Source organism: Coregonus clupeaformis, unplaced genomic scaffold (assembly GCF_020615455.1).
Source record: "Coregonus clupeaformis isolate EN_2021a unplaced genomic scaffold, ASM2061545v1 scaf0739, whole genome shotgun sequence".
NCBI classification, from domain to species: Eukaryota; Metazoa; Chordata; class Actinopteri; order Salmoniformes; family Salmonidae; genus Coregonus; species Coregonus clupeaformis.
In genome coordinates, this window is record NW_025534194.1 from 234,788 (window position 1) to 252,954 (window position 18,167).

Genomic DNA, 18,167 nt, shown 5'->3' on the forward strand with positions numbered 1-18,167 from the left:
CACTTCCCAATAACAGCACTTACAGTTGACCGGGGCTGCTCTAACAGGGGAGAAATTTGACGAACTGACTTGTTGGAAAGGTGGCATCCTATGACGGTGCCACATTGAAAGTAACTGAGCTCATCAGTACGGGCCATTCTACTGCCAATGTTTGTCTATGGAGATTGCATGGCTGTGTGCTCGATTTTATACAACTGTCAACGACGGGTGTGGTTGAAATAGCCGAATCCACTAATTTGAAGGGGTGTCCACATACTTATATATCCTATATGATGAAACAAACAATCAACAGCTTATTTTGTACTGTAACTTATTTTGTACTGTAACTAGGATCCCACTGCCAGGATGTCTTGATTCAAATGGTCAATTTCTATGGGGTGTGTTCTTGTCTACGCAGGTACAATGGCTCCCTACCCAACGGAGACAAGGGGAGGCGGAAAAGCCGCTTTGCACTGTGCCGGAGACCCAAGGCCAGCGGGGTGAAACCCAGCACAGTGCACGTGGCGTGCACACCACAGGCAGCCAAGGTAGGAGCTAGGAAACAGTCATACTGTATGCTGGAATTGAAGACTTCTTTCTGTAATCGACTTCTGTAAAAGTCTCTTATATAACATAATGTATGCTTGATAAAAACAAGACGATAGCGACGGCATTGTCTCTTGTTGCCCTAATACACAATTTTCTCTCTATCAGATGCATTATATCTGTCTTGTCTCCCGAGTGGCGCAGTGGTGTAAGGCACAGTGCTAGCTGGGAGGGGGAGGAGGAGGAGTACCACCTGAAGTAAATAGTTAATTGGTAATGACATCATCCTGCTACTCCTAACATCAAACTTTTCCCTCACCACCTGCAGGCCATCAGCAACAAGGACCAGCATAGTATCTCCTACACTCTGTCCCGGGCCCAGACGGTGGTGGTGGAGTACACTCATGACAGCAATACAGACATGTTCCAGGTGAGTGTGTCCTCAGCGTGTCCTCACTGCTCAAGTCAAGCCTGGTCCCAGATCGGTTGTGCTGTCTTGCCAACTCATATGCTCGACTGTGTGATCAGGCTCTCCGTAGCCGATGTGAGTAAGACCTTTAAACGGATTACCAGGACGCATACTCAGAGCATGCGCTGACCAGCTGGCAAGTGACTTCACTGCACATTTTCAACCTCTCCCTGACCCAGTCTGTAATACCTACATGTTTCAAGCAGACCACCGTAGTCCCTGTGCCCAAGAGCTCCAAGGTAACCTGCCTAAATGACTATCGCCCTGTAGCACTCACAGCTGTAGCCATGAAATGCTCTGAAAGGCTAGCGTTCATAGGCTAGGTTGAATAGGGAAAATTGTAGTATCATGTAGTAGCCTAAACCTATCGATGTTACATTGAGCTGGGTGAATGTAATATGAATGACAGTCATCCAATATGCTGTGATAGAAATAAGGCCATGCTCATAAAACATTTTTTTATTGTCCTCCCTCATCTTAAACGTCACCGACTGCCACTGCGGTACATCCTGTATAGATTATAGAGATTTGACGAATGACATTGTGGCTTCTCTAAGCTGATTCAGCAGGCAGTTAAGCAGTGAGACCATATGGAGCCCAGGTGCACCCTGCCATCACTCAGCCATTCCTTTCTGATACCCCCTTTAATCTCTCTCTCTCTCTCTCTCTCTCTCTCTCTCTCTCTCTCTCTCTCTCTCTCTCTCTCTCTCTCTCTCTCTCTCTCTCTCTCTCTCTCTCTCTCTCTCTCTCTCTCTCTCTCTCTCTCTCTCTCTCTCTCTCTCTCTCTCTCTCTCTCTCTCTCTCTCTCTCTCTCTCTCTCTCGGAGTTTCTCTAAGTAGAGAATGATTGTTCCGTTCTCACTGCCAAGTAACAAATATCATTGTGATAACAATAGGGAGCAGTGGCTTTCTTCACATGCACAGAAAGTCTACACACACACACACACACACACACAGATCCTTGTCTCGACTGTCTCCACTCATAGTGATTTACAGGCGTGAACAGTCTGGCGGTTGCCAACGCCGGTGCTGTTACTCCATTACATCTGCATGACATTAAGCGACAGCCTCAGCTAACATCAATCTGAAAATGTTCCCCTCTCCTATATTAATTTGCCACCTGTCTTTCTCTCAATCTCAATAGTCCAGGTCCAGATCTGTATGTGCTTTAGCCAACTCTAACTAATGAATGGAATGAAAACTATAGAAGACTAGGCTAACAGGCAACAATCTTAGTGAAAGCACTAATGGTTGAGAGACCACCTAAAAAGGAGACAAGGAAAGGAAGCCATTTGAGGACTGGGACATAGAATACATATCTGGGATTCCTAAAGCTAATCCAAATAAAGAACTAAATCAGTTGAGTTACTATATATGCCTCTCTAAAAGCTTTTTCGCAAGAACATTACTAAAGCTGATAACTCATATACCTCTATACCCTTCCATCCCAGATTGGGCGTTCCACAGAGAGCCCCATAGACTTTGTGGTGACGGACACAGTGCCCGGCAGCCAGCAGAGCCACGGGGGGGAGGGCCAGACCCAGACCCAGACCCAGTCTATCCAGAGCACCATCTCGCGCTTCGCCTGCCGTATCATCTGCCAGCGGAGCCCACCCTACACCGCTCGCATCTACGCCGCCGGATTCGACTCCTCCAAGAACATCTTCCTGGGGGTGAGTTGGTGATTGTGATGAAAACAAAATAGCTGCCATATAATTAGGATAGAAATAATACTAGTATGATATACTGTATCTCTGTAAGCATTTGCAATTAGCATTTATGATGCAATGATGTTTATGAGCCATAATAAAACCGTGATATAACTATGAACTATTAGAACTAAAAGAATTGCACGGATATTTCCTTTTCTACTGTCTATCCCTTCTCTCACCCAGGAGAAGGCTGCCAAGTGGAGGACACAGGACGGACAGATGGACGGGCTGACCACTAATGGCGTGCTGGTGATGCACCCTCGCCACGGCTTCACGCAGGACTCCAAGCCGGGCGTGTGGAGAGAGATCTCTGTCTGTGGCAACGTCTTCACCCTCAGAGAGACCCGCTCCGCCCAGCAACGGGGCAAAATGGTGGGTAGCTAGTACATAGACACAAGCATGCCACACACACACACACGTACACACACAGATGCACACACACGCATTAAGTAACAAGCACTAACATGTGTGTAGATGTGAGCACTTGCAGATACATAACATGTTCACACACACATACACACATTCCTGTGCAGTCTCATTGAGTGAGTCTCCTCTCTGCAAGCCATGCCATGCCATTGTTTTGCAGGGAAATTGTCTTAAGAAGCTGTTTCTGAAGCATTAATACTGCACTAATTGAATGGAACCCACCAGCTAATATCCCCAGTTTCCACACTAACTTGGAACAATTGATCTCTGGAACAATTTTTCAGAACATAGACTCTACCGTCCTCCAAAATGTTATTGTTGGGTAACTTCATTAAAGTCATTGAACAACAGCTCTGTGATATGAGCAGATGGGAAATCTTAACAAATTAATTTGTTATCTCAGTTGTACAGAATAGTCTGGTTGGATGGGCTTTAGCTGTTTGAGGTCTCGGTTTCTCATACACAGAAATCAGCATCTGATTTATAGTGTGATAGGTCTGTTATGTCACCGATAATAACCTCCCCTGGAAAACCCTGACTCTAGACCTTTAAGTTCCATCCCCTTCTCCCAGAGACCACACAGTCAGTTTGGAAGATTGCTGTGTGTCAGAGGAATTATCATAGGAATCCCCTCCCCTCCTCACCGTCATTTTGGGAGGAATGACTGAGAGTCTCAGACATGCTGTTATTATGATTATGATGTGGTTTAGCCTTTAGACTTTAAAACTGAGGCACGGGAACGGCCAGGGAAGGGGGGAGGAAATGCCAAGAGCTGATAAGGGAGGGAGAGAGGAAGGGATGCTGGTTCAGTGGGTTCAGTCCCAGCAGGTCTGCACTCAGTCTGAAACAAAAACAAGGTTTCTTTGATCTATTATTGAGCTAAAGGCCAATAATACAGGACAATGCTCAATACAATACTGAAATATACTTATCTCTCTTCACTCCAAAGAAATGAAAAGCACTACACAAGGTCCCTTAATGGAGAACCCATGATCCCCCCTTCACCCCACAGCTATTAAATGTGGCATCTATAGGTTGCCGTCTACAGGACCATTGACACATTTAATCAAGGCAGACTGCAGAGCCACTCCATGTGGAGCATGTGTTTGTATTGTGTTTGTGAATATCTCGCCATCTCTTTGCTAATATTTCTGTGTCTCTTGTCCTCGCCTCTCTCCCACTGCAGGTGGAGAGCGAGAGCCAGGAACTGGTGGACGGCTCGCTGATCGACCTGTGCGGCGCTACCCTCCTGTGGCGCACGGCCGAGGGCCTCTCACGCACCCCCACCGTGAAGCACCTGGAAGCCCTGCGGCAGGAGCTGAACGCTGGGCGGCCCCAGTGCCCGGTGGGCTTCAACACCCTGGCCTTCCCCAGCCTCCGCCGCAAGGAGATCCTGGATGAGAAGCAGCCCTGGGTCTACCTCCGATGCGGCCATGTGCACGGCTACCACGGCTGGGGAGGCCAAGGACGGGAGCCCGAGGATGAGGTGGTGGAGGTGGGCCGGGAGAGGGAGTGCCCCATGTGCCGAACCAGGGGGCCGTATGTACCGTTATGGCTGGGGTGTGAGGCGGGGTTTTACCTGGACGCGGCACCGCCCACACACGCCTTTAGTCCGTGCGGTCACGTGTGCTCGGAGAAGACGGCGGCGTTCTGGAGCCAGATCCCGCTGCCACACGGCACGCACACCTTCCACGCCGCGTGTCCGTTCTGCGTGCAGCAGCTGGCTGGTGAGAGCGGTTACCTCAGACTTATCTTCCAAGGGCCCCTGGACTAGATAATGGACAACGGTCTCCTCCCAAACCCCAACTGACACTTCACAACTACCAGGGTTGTGATCATTAGGGCACGCAACCGAAAACATCTTAAAACGTTTTGCAACAGAAAATGAAAATTAGAGTTTCTTATTGGACAAATCCAGGTAGGGCCATTTGATAACCAAGTTAATGGTGGAAAAACAGCAAAAAAATACTTAACTTAAATATTTTGGAGAGCTACGGAATACTTTTTTGCTTCTCTCATTTCAAGTGACCTTTTTTCTAGCAGTGCTGTTTTCGATAATATAATTATATTTTCATGTTAAGAATAAAAATGCGCTACAGTATATGCTAACACAGCAAACTCTTCCACAAGTGCAGATTTGTAATGTTCTAATGCAAAATCCATTGTGAGGATGTGTGTGTGTGGATTGATGTTTATAGTCATTTCTTTTTCTATCTGAAACTTATGAGGCAATTGTAGCAGAAACAAGGATACTTTGTAATGCTAGCTACTGTTTTGGAAGTGACCTCCTTTTTCTTAGACATGAAGACCCATGTTGTTAAACTAGGCCTAGTAAATCAATATTTGGCGATTGCATAAAAAAAGTGCTTATGGCCTTATACCTTTTTTACCATGAATCCCAACATGTACCCTATCTGAATGTTATTAATCACCACATCAAAACGTAGGTATAAGGTGGTATAAGAAGTGAAAGAAGTACATAATAAAAAATAATATCACAGGACTGGAGAAACAGATCTATAAATTGACTGGTGGAAACTTGTTGACAATTACACTTATCTGAATGTCCAGACTGTGTTCAAGCAAGCAAGTGATCAATTTATGAATTGAAGTGTGGCCCTAAACACATTGACTTTTCAGATGGTATGAACGTTTTCCACTCTCATCTTCCATGTGTACCTGTATAGTATTTATGTTTATGTTAATGTCTCCATGTTTTGTCTTCTGATCTTAATTTACGCAATGATTTGTACCCCAATTTGAGTAACGTGTGAGAGCATATTTTCTTTACTGTACAACCAACTTACATTTATGTTTTACCAGTTAGTTCTGCTTTATATCCTCATGATAGCCTGAGGTTTTTTACAGGATGTTGAGTACTATTTCTGCAAAGAGTGTTGCTGTTGCAGACAACAGGTGTTTTGAACCAACTGGAAACAATAAAAGTTAAAACCTTTTAAATTGTTCACATTTGTGTGAGTGCTGTTGGAATCAAAGTCATCAATCCACACTGAACAGAACTCATGTATACTAGATATTTGGTTTATTTTGCTAAAATAAATAAGATATGCAAAAACATTCACCCTATTATACACAGTATTCATTTGGATTGACACTACTAGCTAGTTCAGATAAAAATGACTTTTGCCACATGAGAATGTGAAAGTTGTCAGTTGAAAGCAGTAGGTAGGGGATGGGCAACTATATACAGTTGAAGACGGAAGTTTACATACACTTAGGTTGGAGTCATTAAAACTCGTTTTTCAACCACTCCACAAATTTCTTGTTAACAAACTATAGTTTTGGCAAGTCGGTTAGGACATCTACTTTGTGCATGACACAAGTAATTTTTCCAACAATTGTTTACAGACAGATTGTTTCACTTATAATTCACTGTATCACAATTCCAATGGGTCAGAAGTTTACATACACTGAGTTGACTGTGCCTTTAAACAGCTTGGAAAATTCCAGAAAATGATGTCATGGCTTTAGAAACTTCTGATAGGCTAATTGACATCATTTGAGTCAATTGGAGATGTACCTGTGGATGTATTTCAAGGCCTACCTTCAAACTCAGTGCCTCTTTGCTTGACATCATGGGAAAATCAAAAGAAACCTCAGAAAAAAAGTGTAGACCTCCACAAGTCTGGTTCATCCTTGGGAGCAATTTCCAAACACCTGAATGTACCACATTCATCTATACAAACAATAGTACGCAAGTATAAACTCCATGGGACCACGCAGCCGTCATACCGCTCAGGAAGGAGACGCGCTCTGTCTCCTAGAGATGAACGTACTTTGGTGCGAAAATTGCAAATCAATCCCAGAACAACAGCAAAGGACCTTGTGAAGATGCTGGAGGAAACTGGTACAAAAGTATATATATCCACAGTAAAACGAGTCCTATATCGACATAACCTGAAAGGCCGCTCAGCAAGGAAGAAGCCACTACTCCAAAACCGCCATAAAAAACCCAGACTACGGTTTGCAACTGCACATGGGGACAAAGATCTTACTTTTTGGAGAAATGTCCTCTGGTCTGATTAAACAAAAATTTAACTGTTCGGCCATAATGACCATTGTTATGTTTGGAGGAAAAAGGGGTAGGCTTGCAAGCCGAAGAACACCATCCCAACCGTGAAGCACGGGGGTGGCAGCATCATGCTGTGGGGGTGCTTTGCTGCAGGAGGGACTGGTGCACTTCACAAAATAGATGGCATCATGAGGAAGGAAAATGATGTGGATATATTGAAGCAACATCTCAAGACATCAGTCAGGAAGTTAAAGCTTGGTCGCAAATGGGTCTTCCAAATGGACAATGACCCCAAGCATACTTCCAAAGTTGTGGCAAAATGGCTTAAGGACAACAAAGTCAAGATATTGGAGAGGCCATCACAAAGCCCTGACCTCAATCCTATAGAAAATGTGTGGGCAGAACTGAAAAAGCGTGTGCGAGCAAGGAGGCCTTCAAACCTGACTCCGTTACACCAGCTCTGTCAGGAGGAATGGGCCAAAATTCACTCAACTTATTGTGGGAAGCTTGTGGAAGGCTACCCAAAACATTTGACCCAAGTTCAAGGCACAATTTAAAGGCAATGCTACCAAATACTAATTGAGCGCATGTAAACTTCTGACCCACTGGGAATGTGATGAAATAAATCATTCTCTCTACTATTATTCTGACATTTCACATTCTTAAAATAAAGTGGTGATCCTAACTGATCTAAGACAGGGAATTTTTACTAGGATTAAATGTCAGGAATTGTGAAAAACTGAGTTTAAATGTATTTGGCTAAAGTGTATGTAATCTTCCGACTTCAACTGTGTGTATATATATATATATATATATATATATATATTTTAGGAACTCAGTCGGGGTCTCAACTTACTGTTGAGTTAGAATAATATAATACACAAGGTGCAATTTCGAAATTTGGTTGTGCATCAGCAGTCACTCAATTAGCCCATGTCAGCTAAAAGTTTTTTGATTGGTAATTTAGTCTAGCAGCCAGCTTTCTAAACTTGTAGTAAGCATGGTCAAATTACCGACCGGGGTGAGGCCCATTGATCATCAGTTATCATATTAAAAACTGCAAACATTTTCCTTCATCCTATGGCAATTTGTATGTGTAGAATTGCATGAAATAAGTTATAAAATTGCTAAATGTTCTCTCCGCCCCATGGCAAAATGTGTAAAATTGCAGGAAAGAACTTTAAAAATAAAAATGAATCTCTTCACTGCCATGAGGGGGGTCACTAAAATGTTTTGCTCGCAAGGTGGGGAGGGGGGTGTATGGATGTGGGTACGCAGACCCACGAGCCATTGCAGCCCCTCATTATGAGTTGCGTTTTTTTGTGGCCCCCCACGCCCATCAAAGTTGCTAATCTCTTCAGTAAAGTAGTTGGTAGCAGTGTGCTGTGATGAGAGCGACTGCACGGTTATGCACGAAAGAACTCGAAGAAGATTGTTCGCGCAGTGCATTATGGTTACGTACCGGCTGCGGTGGTTTGCTTGATGTTTTCTCCTGGTTCGTATAATGTTACCGTGATGGTGGAAAGAAGAATCAAGAACTAATGTGTTTCTAACAACAGGTATCAGACATAACGCACCTTCTTTTGGTTTGTCTGCTCGTCAGAAAAGCTCAGCGGTGATGTATTTGTGTGGACTGCTTCCGTCTCTGTTTGGCTGTCAAATGGCTAGCGTTTTTCTAGCTTCGATTATCAGTCTACGTGTAACCAGCTGGTCTCTTCAGGCCGTTGCAGTCTTGGGTAGATACTCTAATATCGATGCTCGAAGAGTAAATCGTATCTCGTCTGTAAATGACAGTTAATGTTGCCGGACGACAGGGAAAATGCGAATGTGGACGGCGGTGTTTCATAGTTAGCTACAGTAGCTAACTAACTAGCTTAATTAATTGGTTAGCTAGCTAATTTAGCTACTTAGCTAACTAGAGTTATCGCGTTATCTTGTTTCCCACCTGAGATAGTTAAGGAGCTGCAGTTGTCTAGCAGTGTGATGGGGCAAACACCCCTCTATTAAGTTATCTAGCTATTTAAAAAGTAAAATAACTTACGCTAACTAGATTAATACGCTAACTAGATTCATTTCAGCTAAAACTGTCATCTGATTAGATACCCAACTAGTTAATTGAACACGTCATCATGCTGGTGGTGTTGGAACATTATCTAAATCGCAGAGATGGCTGACTATATTTTCTAGACATTTAGCATAGTATAGTTTTGATCCAGATAGCCCTCAGCTAGCGAATTTATTTTGATTGGAGCTGTCCATTTAACCGTTAGCAAGCTACATTAACATTTGACATTGTTGGAATAGGCAGCTACGATGTCATTGCTCAATGACGTGTTCAGTGTCTTGTAATGCGCGTGACCTTGGTGTAAATCAGTCATATGACAGACTTAATATATGGCCCTGGTGTAAATCATTGATTTGCTTATTTCACCATGCATTCGATATTGTATGTTACTGAAACTGACAACAACACATCCATATTGACAGGAGCTGATTGTAGCCTATGCCCACATTTCACCCTAATCTTTTCAAGACTGATTAGACAACAGAGAATCTTCGCTCCTGTAGGCAGTTTATCATGGTCTCAGTTGTTTACACAACACTGTCTTCTAGTCTGATTATATTGGTTAACCTATAGGCCATGTTCTAGGCACCCTCTATTTTAATCACCAATGGTGAATTACTTTGAATTTGATAATTCAGTTTAGGCAGACAGGACTACTAGTTATGTAGACAAAGCAATAACTCAATCAATACACAGAGGAAGTGAGTCAAAAGGGGTCGCTTTTCTCACTGTTCAGATTATAGCCTAACACCTGCTCTGAGTGACAACATATCTGCACTTTCGCTTCTGCTTCACACTAGTGACTTGTGACATTAACTGAAAGTCATTGCTGTGCACAGAAAAATGGGCTGACTTTTGAGTGGAATGACTGAATTGATTGACTACTGACACAAGTGGTCCACTGTATCCTTCCTCTCTCAGCATTTGGTTTTCTATGGCCCTATTTTCAATGCCCTTGGGCTAAGAGCTATGCAGATGGTCCGGTTTAGTGTTTACATTTTATTGTTAGTGCAAACATTGATGTTTAGGCTATGTCTTTGTTTTGTATTGATACTCTGTGCTATGTTTGCTAACTCAGCTAGCCTCCGTGGAGAGGTGCACCAATGCCATGGCCTCCAGCCACAGCTCCTCCCCAGTGCCTCATCCCAGCAGTGGTGGCAGCGAGGGGATCTTCCGGAAGGACAGGGACCCTTCCTCACGACACTACAGGCCCGTCCGCTCCCTGCCCGACGTATGCCCCAAGGAGCCCACGGGTAAAGAACTCGCCTACATTTACGGTTGGCCAACAGTCTTACAAGATGAATATCTATAAAGGTTCATCTTGTGTCACTGTTGACCAACCATACGCTGACTGCGGTCCTGTTTTCTACCCCTCTCCCAAAGTGTGCACTTGTACACTCTCCCTCATGGATTTCAAAGGAATGGACTGGTGTAAAGAACTCCCTCCAGCGATTCTTGCACCAATCCAAAGCTTTTAAATGCATGAGCGGAAGTGAACAAGTGCACACTTCTTGGTAAAGGGTAGAGAATTGGAGCGCAACCATGGAATGCATCTCAAGATGCATTGAACGTTTTATTACTGCTGAAGGTTTCTACTGACTACATTTCCCACGTGCCCTTGCAGGCGAGGCAGCCCGGGGGCTGTGCGAGGGCCCGTCGGTGGTGGCCGACCAGCACAGGTGGACGGTGTACAACTCCAAGGTGAACCTCCCAGCCGCGCTGAACGACCCACGGCTGGCCAAGAGGGAGTCTGACTTCTTCACCAAAACCTGGGGCCTGGACTTTGCCGAGACAGAAGTCATGCCCTCCTTCTACCTCCCCAACATTACAAAGGAACACTTTGGCCCCTACCTGCAGGAAACAGCTCAGGTAACGAACACACCCCGCTGCCCCTTTCATTCAGTTTGAATTATTCAGTAGATTGGACAGAAGTAGAGACCACTGTCTGGCCTGGGTTGTGTTCATTAGGGCATGCAACAGAAAACATTTAAAAACATGTTGCAATGGAAAATAAAAATGAGCATTTCTTATTGGGCAAGTCCAGATAGTCCCTTCCTGTTTGTCTGTTTGGTGCCTAATGAACACAGCCCAGGTGTCATCCTCTTTCTATTGTTTAATTATTACTATGGAACTGCCCTTTGCAATGTAATGAACGTTGCCTTTTAAGCTATTTCTAAGACTTTGTCCTCTTCCCTTTACTCGTGGTCGAAATAGCACTAAGAAAATGCATCCACTATATTTAAACTGTATAAGCTATTAGGCCTAAACTAAATCTAAATTTAAAACTAAATCGTGTCTGTGTTTCTCTGTAGAGGGAAAAAATCCATGTGCGATGCAAGAATATCTGTCCCAACAAGGATGAGCTGGACGCTGTCTCCAGCATCACAAACAGCCACGGTATGCATTATTAAATAGCTCTGCACCATAATGACTGGGGCCTACAGTATATATTCTGGACCGTACGGACAAATCTATCTTATTATTTGTGTTGTCAAATTTCCTTTCATTGTTGAAGTGATTTGATTCAACTAATGTGCTCTTTCACTTTCTCTTCTTCGTAGACAAATCAAGAACAGAGTTGGAGCAGGTGCCCAAGGTAATTACTTCCTCTTGTTTTGTGTTGTAACAGTGAGTTGTGGGGATTTCTAGAGCCCTATTGAACCCTTTTGTCCCCTTGATTTGACTGATTGCTTTCATGATCCTCAAACTGTCATTAATACCATTTACTTGATATAATAGATTTGTAATTGTATTAGTATCTCCCTAGTCTAGCTAGCGCAGCACACATAAGATTTGGTTCTGGATTCCAAAATGAATATCTGCCTAATATCTGGCTTAAACAGATATTCATGAAGCCTGACTTTGCGCTAGACGAGCCAACGACCTTTAACGCGGTCCTACCATGGTCCCACTTCAACAGCGCTGGCGGGAAGAGCAGCAGGGACGTGGCATCGTCACGGTTACTACAGGAAAAGGTGAGCCAGCAAAAATGTGAACAATTATCAAGTCCTGCATTGTTTCATTGCTTCACCGTCATGTTTCCTGTTGTTGTGCCATCGTGTTCTGTTGTTGGCTTATCCCTCTCTTTCTCAGCTGAGCCACTACCTCGACGTGGTGGAGGTGAGCATCGCGCGCCAGATCTCCCTGCGCTCCGAGGCATTCTTCCACGCCATGTCCTCCCAGCACGAGCTCCAGGACCGCCTCACCGAAACCGCCCGCGCCGTGGCAGTCCTCCGGGGCCGCACGGCCGCCATCGAACGCATCATGTGCGAAGGCCCGCTGCGGGCATTGCGGCAGGCGTTGACGCGCTCCAACTGCGCGCGGCTGCACAACAAGCTGAAGCTGATGGCGGCAGTGCACCAGAGCCAGCCCACTGTGCAGCTGCTGCTCTCCACCTCGGAGTTCGTCGGGGCCCTGGAGCTCATCGCCACCACCAAGGAGGTGCTGCAGCAGGAGCTGCAGGGGATACACAGCTTCAGGTGGGGGGATGGAGACAGACGAGTGGGGGGATGGATGGGTATAAAATGTTTGTTACATACTCAGATCTATCGACGCACACGGTGGTGACACTCGTCTGATGAAATGCACTGACACTCATATGAGACAAACATGCATCAAATCATAGTAAGCAGCAGTCCACCCCAACTATTTATTGTTAGTAAGCTTGAAGCAAAAATGCAGCATGGTTGCAGAACTGTATCATGCTGAAAGTTTAAAATATACACCACTTTGGTGGTCCTCTGTAGCTCAGCTGGTAGAGCACGGCGCTTGTAACGCTAGGGTAGTGGGTTCGATCCCCGGGACCACCCATACACAAAAATTTATGCATGCATGACTGTAAGTCGCTTTGGATAAAAGCGTCTGCTAAATGGCATATTATTATTATTCTAGTCAGAATGCTTTTCACAGTTTCATTTGGAAAGTATTCAGACCCCTTACCTTTTTTTGTTACGTTTCAGCCTTATTCTAAAAATAAATTCCTCATCAATCTACACACAATACCCCATAATGACAAAGCAAAAACAGGTTTTTAGAAATTTTCGCAAGTATATTGAAAATTAAAAACAGATTATTTACAAAAGTATTCAAACCTTTACTATGAGACTCGAAATTGAGCTCAGGTGCATCCTGTTTCCTTTAAACATCCTTGAGATGTTTCTTTCAACTTGATTGGAGTCCACCTGTGGTACAGTCAATTGATTGGACAATTGAAATAGACAGGCACACACCTGTCTATTTAAGGTCCCACAGTTGACAGTGCATGTCAGAGCATAAACCAAGCCATGAGGTTGAAGGAATTGTCCGTAGAGCTCCAAGACAGGATTGTGTCGAGGCACAGATCTGGGGAAGGGTACACAGTGGCCTCCATCATTCTTAAATGGAAGAAGTTTGGAACCACCAAGACTCTTCCTAGAGCTGGCCTCTGGCCAAACTGAGCAATCGGGTGAGAAGGGCCTTGGTCAGGGAGGTGACCAAGAACCCGATGGTCACTCTGACAGAGCTCCAGAGTTCCTCTATGGAGATGGGAGAACCTTCCAGAAGGACAACCATCTCTGCAGCACTCCACCAATCAGGCCTTTATGGTAGAGTGGCCAGACGGAAGCCACTCCTCAGTAAAAGGCAGATGATAGCCTGCTTGGAGTTTACCAAAAGGCCCCTAAATGACTCTCAGACCATGAGAAACAAGATTCTCTGGTCTGATGAAACCAAGATTGAACTCTTTGGCCTGAATGCCAAGCGTCATGTCTGGAGGAAACCTGGCACCATCCCTACGGTGAAGCATGTTGGTGGCAGCAGCATGCTGTGGGGATGTTTTTCAGCGGCAGGGACTGGGAGACTAGTCAGGATCGAGGGAAAGCTGAACAGAGCAAAGCACAGAGAGATCCTTGATGAAAACCTGCTCCAGAGCACTCAGGACCTCAGACTGGGGTGAAGGTTCACCTTCCAACTGGACAACGACCCTAAGCACACAGCCAAGACAATGCAGGAGTGGCTTCGGGACAAGTCTCTGAATGTCCTTGAGAGGCCCAGCCAGAGCCCGGACTTGAACCCGATCGAACATCTCTTGAGAGACCTGAAAATAGCTGCGCAGCAACGGTTCCCATCCAACATGACAGAGCTTGAGAGGACGCAGGGGGAGAAATCCAAATACAGGGGCCTAGCTTAAGCGTCATACCAAGAAGACTCAAAGCTGTAATCGCTGCCAAAGGTGCTTCAACAAAGTACTGAGTTAAAGGGTCTGAATACTTATGTAAATGTGATGTTTCCGGGTTTAAAAAAAAAATACATGAGCAGAAATTTCTACAAACCTGTTTTTGCTTTGTCATTGTGGGGTATTGTCTGTAGATTGAGGGTGGGAAAACAATTTAACCTATTTTAGAATAAGGCTGTAACGTAACAAAATGTGGAACAAGTCAAGGGGTCTGAATACTTTCCGAATGCACTGTAAGTAGTTTTAAACATGAGTCCCCAGCCCATAGTTAACCATAGTGAATTCAAAGTGTGGCCTTTGGACACTGTGATGCGTCTGACGTCTCCTGTCTTTCCCCCCTGCAGACATCTGGGCTCTCAGCTGTGTGAGCTGGAGAAGCTGATAGACAAGATGATGGTGGAGGACTTCAGCATGTACTCCAGGAGTGACCTCAGCAGGAGTCTGGAGGACGACGGACAGGTCATGGAGAAGGTCTGTACCATTGAGATAAAATTTAAACAATGTTTACATGTAATTCTGTGGTCGGTATATTTAACTCATTCATTCTCAATGACTGGCTACACAAAGGTTTAAATGCACTAAATCCACTGTCCGAAGACAGGAGAAAAATAAGTTCTGTTTGAACTCTATAGGTTGAGTTCAACTATAAATGGACAATTTTGTGAATGTGTAGATGTAGTTGGAGCACCAAACTGAGGTTGTTTTTTGTCACAGTGGTCACTGTTCTCACAGATGCAATACAAACGTTCAGTCTCAATAAAGGTGGGTCTGACTCTTCCGAACAAGTTTGCTACTTGGAATCAAGTGAATAAAAATGGTACATTTTGGGTGCTCTTGTATAGATTGTTTTCCTCTGATCTGAACAATGTCTTGATCTCTGCAATCATCAACCTAATTTACATTTCAGTAGTACAATTACCTTTTGTTATTATGAGTATGGGAACTTTTAATGACTCTGAAGGGGAATTTAATTATATCTCCATTACGCGGAAATCATTGTCTTAATTGGATTTAAATATGAATCTCTTTGTTTATTCAAGCTGTCTTGAATTTGTAATTTAATTGATTAATTGGTGTCTTATAATAATTGATCTCTTGAAGTGAAGAATTACTGTGATTGTATTGCTCACTCGTGTGTGTGTGTGTGTGTGTGTGTGTGTGTGTGTGTGTGTGTGTGTGTGTGTGTGTGTGTGGGGACAGGACAGGCTGGAGTCTCTGGTGTTTGGCTTGCTGAGGCAGCGGAAGCTGGATTTTCTGGACATCTACAGCGACGAGATGATCCTAGCAGCCAAAAGCATCGTCACACAGGTAGAAGACTAGACATAGAAAGTATCAGAGAACAGACTATACTTCATGATCATAAACATTTATGGTGAAATCACGAAAAAACATCTTAGACATTTTAAGAGTATTTCCCAAACCTCTCCTCCAGCACCCCCTCCCAGTTCCACTTTTTGGTCTATTCCTGAACTAGCACACCTGTATCAAACGAGAAATACACTTTGAATTAGTAAAATGGAAAGGGAAAGTAACATACTCTTATCCCACAGTGTGTTGTCGACTCGGTGTCGCAGATTGAAGAAATCAACACTGACGTTGTCACAAAGTGAGTAGAACAGCTAGCTATACATTGCATGCTTTTGTATTTTGCTTGAGCACATTGAGCTGCAGGTAATATCTACTGAATGCACTGGAGGTGTGGCCAAACAATGGCATGGTGATCTGAGAATCCTTCCTCAACAAAGGAAAGGAAGCTAAGCCAGTTGGTTACGGTTGTCTTAACGAGTTAGACTGCTTTAATCTGTCATCCTACCTTTGAAAGGAGTGCTTGGAATATGACAGGAGGGCTGTGAAAAAACTGTGGGTGTAGACATCTAATTATGAGAGCGTAACGTTAGATTGTCCAAAACGTATTGTTTAGGACAGGGCTCTTCAACAGCCTTCAGATAATTTGATTTAGCCCCCCCAAGTTTTCTTTTTTGTTGTTGAATTTTTGTTGGTGGACAAAAGACTGTACAATCACCAGGACATCAGTTCAGTGATTTTAATTGAGGAAATCTGTTCCCAGGTATTCCCATGCATCAATAGAGAGACATGTGTGATCGTATCCCAATTTAATCAAGGTTTGAACTTAAATCCTGGACTCTGGTCAGTTTATTTTAATACTTTTCTATTTGCTATGTTCTTAAAGTTTAACATCACTACACCCCTGGGTTGTATTCACTAGACACCAACTGGAAGACCCTGAATATGTCTATTAACCGTTTAACCCAACCGGCTGGTAGAGTATGTTTTGGCAATGGATATAGAAGTGGATAGGAAAAAAGTTGATTGGTCAACTTCCCCAGCCCTCCTGCATCAATTAAAGTCAAAAATGTGATTTTTCCTGTGTGTGTACATACACTGAACACAAATATAAACACAACATGTAAAGTGTTGGTCCCATGTTTCATGAGCTGAAATAAAAGATCTCAGAAATGTCATATGCACAAAAAGCTTATTCCTCTCAGATTTTGTGCACAAATTTGTTTACATCCCTGTTAGTGAGCATTTCTACTTTGCCAAGGTAATCCATCCACCTGACGGGTATGGCATATCAATAATCTGATTAAACAGCATGATCATTACACAGGTGATCTCTGTGTATTCAAGTAGCCATTGATAAAATGCAATTGTGTTTGTTGTCCGTAGCTTATGCTTGCCTGCCAATACCATAACCCCACCGCCACCATGGGACACTCTGTTCACATCGTTGACATCAGCAAACCGCTCGCCCACACGATGCCATACACGTGGTCTGCGCTTGAGGCCGGTTGGACGTACTGCCAAATTCTCTAAAACGACATTGGAGGCTTATGGTAGAGAAATGAACATTACATTCTCTTGCAACAGATCTGGTGGACATTCCTGCAGTCAGCATGCCAATTGCACGCTCCCTCAAAACTTGAGACATCTGTGGCATTGTGTTGTGTGACAAAACTACACATTTTAGAGTGGTCTTTTATTGTCCCCAGCACAAGGTGCACTTGTGTAATGATCATGCTGTTTAATCAGCTTCTTGATATGCCACACCTGTCAGGTGGATGGATTATTTTGGCAAAGTAGAAAGGCTCACTAACAGGGATGTCAACACATTTTGTGCAATTTGAGAGAAATAAGCTTTTTGTGTGTATGGAAAATGTCTGGCATCTTTTATTTCAGCTCATAAAACATGGGACCAACACTCTACATATTGCGTTTATATTTTTGTTCAGTGTAGTTTTAATAGACCAATAAGAAAGAGCGTTCCAAACCTCTCTGTCAATAACAGCTAATTTTCTGTTTTCTCCTCACTCAGGCCACTCCCAGCTAAATTTTGAGAAATTGCTCTCTCTAAGAAGCTATTTTTGTTTCTTTTAGACCATTTTGATTGTTTTCAATCACACTAAGTTACTTAATTGTTTCCCAGAAATGAGAACATTTTGATAAAAACGGCTGCATTGTGCCTTTTAGCATACAGTAATTTGTATCCTTTTGGGTTGCTGCATTTCAGTGTTGTGGCACTATAACATGCTAACCAAACCTGCTCCCCACCAGATGCGTTCATGACACAGGTTAAAATACCAAAACCAACTGTGAGCCAACTATATTAATTTGGGGACAGGTCGTAACATTCATGGACATTTAGCTAGCTTGCTGTTGCTAGCAAATTTGTCCTGGACAATAAACATTGGGTTGTTATTTTAC

The 18,167-nt window shown here is 43.8% G+C and overlaps 2 protein-coding genes across 6 annotated transcripts in view; both read left to right on the forward strand.

Annotated features, from left to right (window-relative positions):
* LOC123485571 (E3 ubiquitin-protein ligase pellino homolog 1-like) overlaps positions 1-6,097 on the forward strand; it is a 49,452-nt gene extending 43,355 nt beyond the window's left edge. For all 3 annotated transcript variants that reach the window (XM_045216561.1, XM_045216560.1, XM_045216559.1), the window contains exons 3-7: positions 398-527; positions 854-955; positions 2,445-2,666; positions 2,889-3,077; positions 4,318-6,097. In XM_045216561.1, the coding sequence (XP_045072496.1) occupies positions 398-527; positions 854-955; positions 2,445-2,666; positions 2,889-3,077; positions 4,318-4,905 (1,231 nt within the window). In that variant the 3' untranslated portion in view covers positions 4,906-6,097. The remainder of the gene's footprint in view (positions 1-397; positions 528-853; positions 956-2,444; positions 2,667-2,888; positions 3,078-4,317) is intronic.
* Positions 6,098-8,563: 2,466 nt separating this feature from the next.
* Positions 8,564-16,844, forward strand: LOC123485570 (vacuolar protein sorting-associated protein 54-like). 3 transcript variants are annotated; one of them, XM_045216557.1, is made up of 12 exons: positions 8,564-8,723; positions 10,308-10,482; positions 10,854-11,098; positions 11,542-11,626; positions 11,791-11,825; positions 12,073-12,204; positions 12,323-12,708; positions 14,786-14,912; positions 15,156-15,203; positions 15,642-15,749; positions 15,992-16,047; positions 16,510-16,844. In XM_045216557.1, the coding sequence occupies exons 2-12, from the start codon at positions 10,338-10,340 to the stop codon at positions 16,541-16,543; spliced, it is 1,401 nt and encodes a 466-aa protein (XP_045072492.1). In that variant the 5' UTR covers positions 8,564-8,723; positions 10,308-10,337; the 3' UTR covers positions 16,544-16,844. The 3 variants fall into 3 exon arrangements, with proteins under 3 accessions (XP_045072492.1, XP_045072493.1, XP_045072491.1); XM_045216558.1 differs by lacking the exon at positions 15,156-15,203 and having other exon boundaries at positions 16,510-16,843; XM_045216556.1 differs by lacking the exons at positions 15,642-15,749; positions 15,992-16,047; positions 16,510-16,844 and having other exon boundaries at positions 15,156-15,628.
* The last annotated feature ends 1,323 nt before the right edge of the window (positions 16,845-18,167 follow it).

Coding starts and splice junctions, on each gene's coding strand:
- LOC123485570 (XM_045216556.1), top strand. CDS start 10,338: ATGGCCTCCAGCCACAGCTCCTCCCCAGTGCCTCATCCCAGCAGTGGT. Junction 10,483..10,853: donor ATGCCCCAAGGAGCCCACGG/GTAAAGAACTCG, acceptor GTGCCCTTGCAG/GCGAGGCAGCCCGGGGGCTG. Junction 11,826..12,072: donor AGTTGGAGCAGGTGCCCAAG/GTAATTACTTCC, acceptor TGGCTTAAACAG/ATATTCATGAAGCCTGACTT.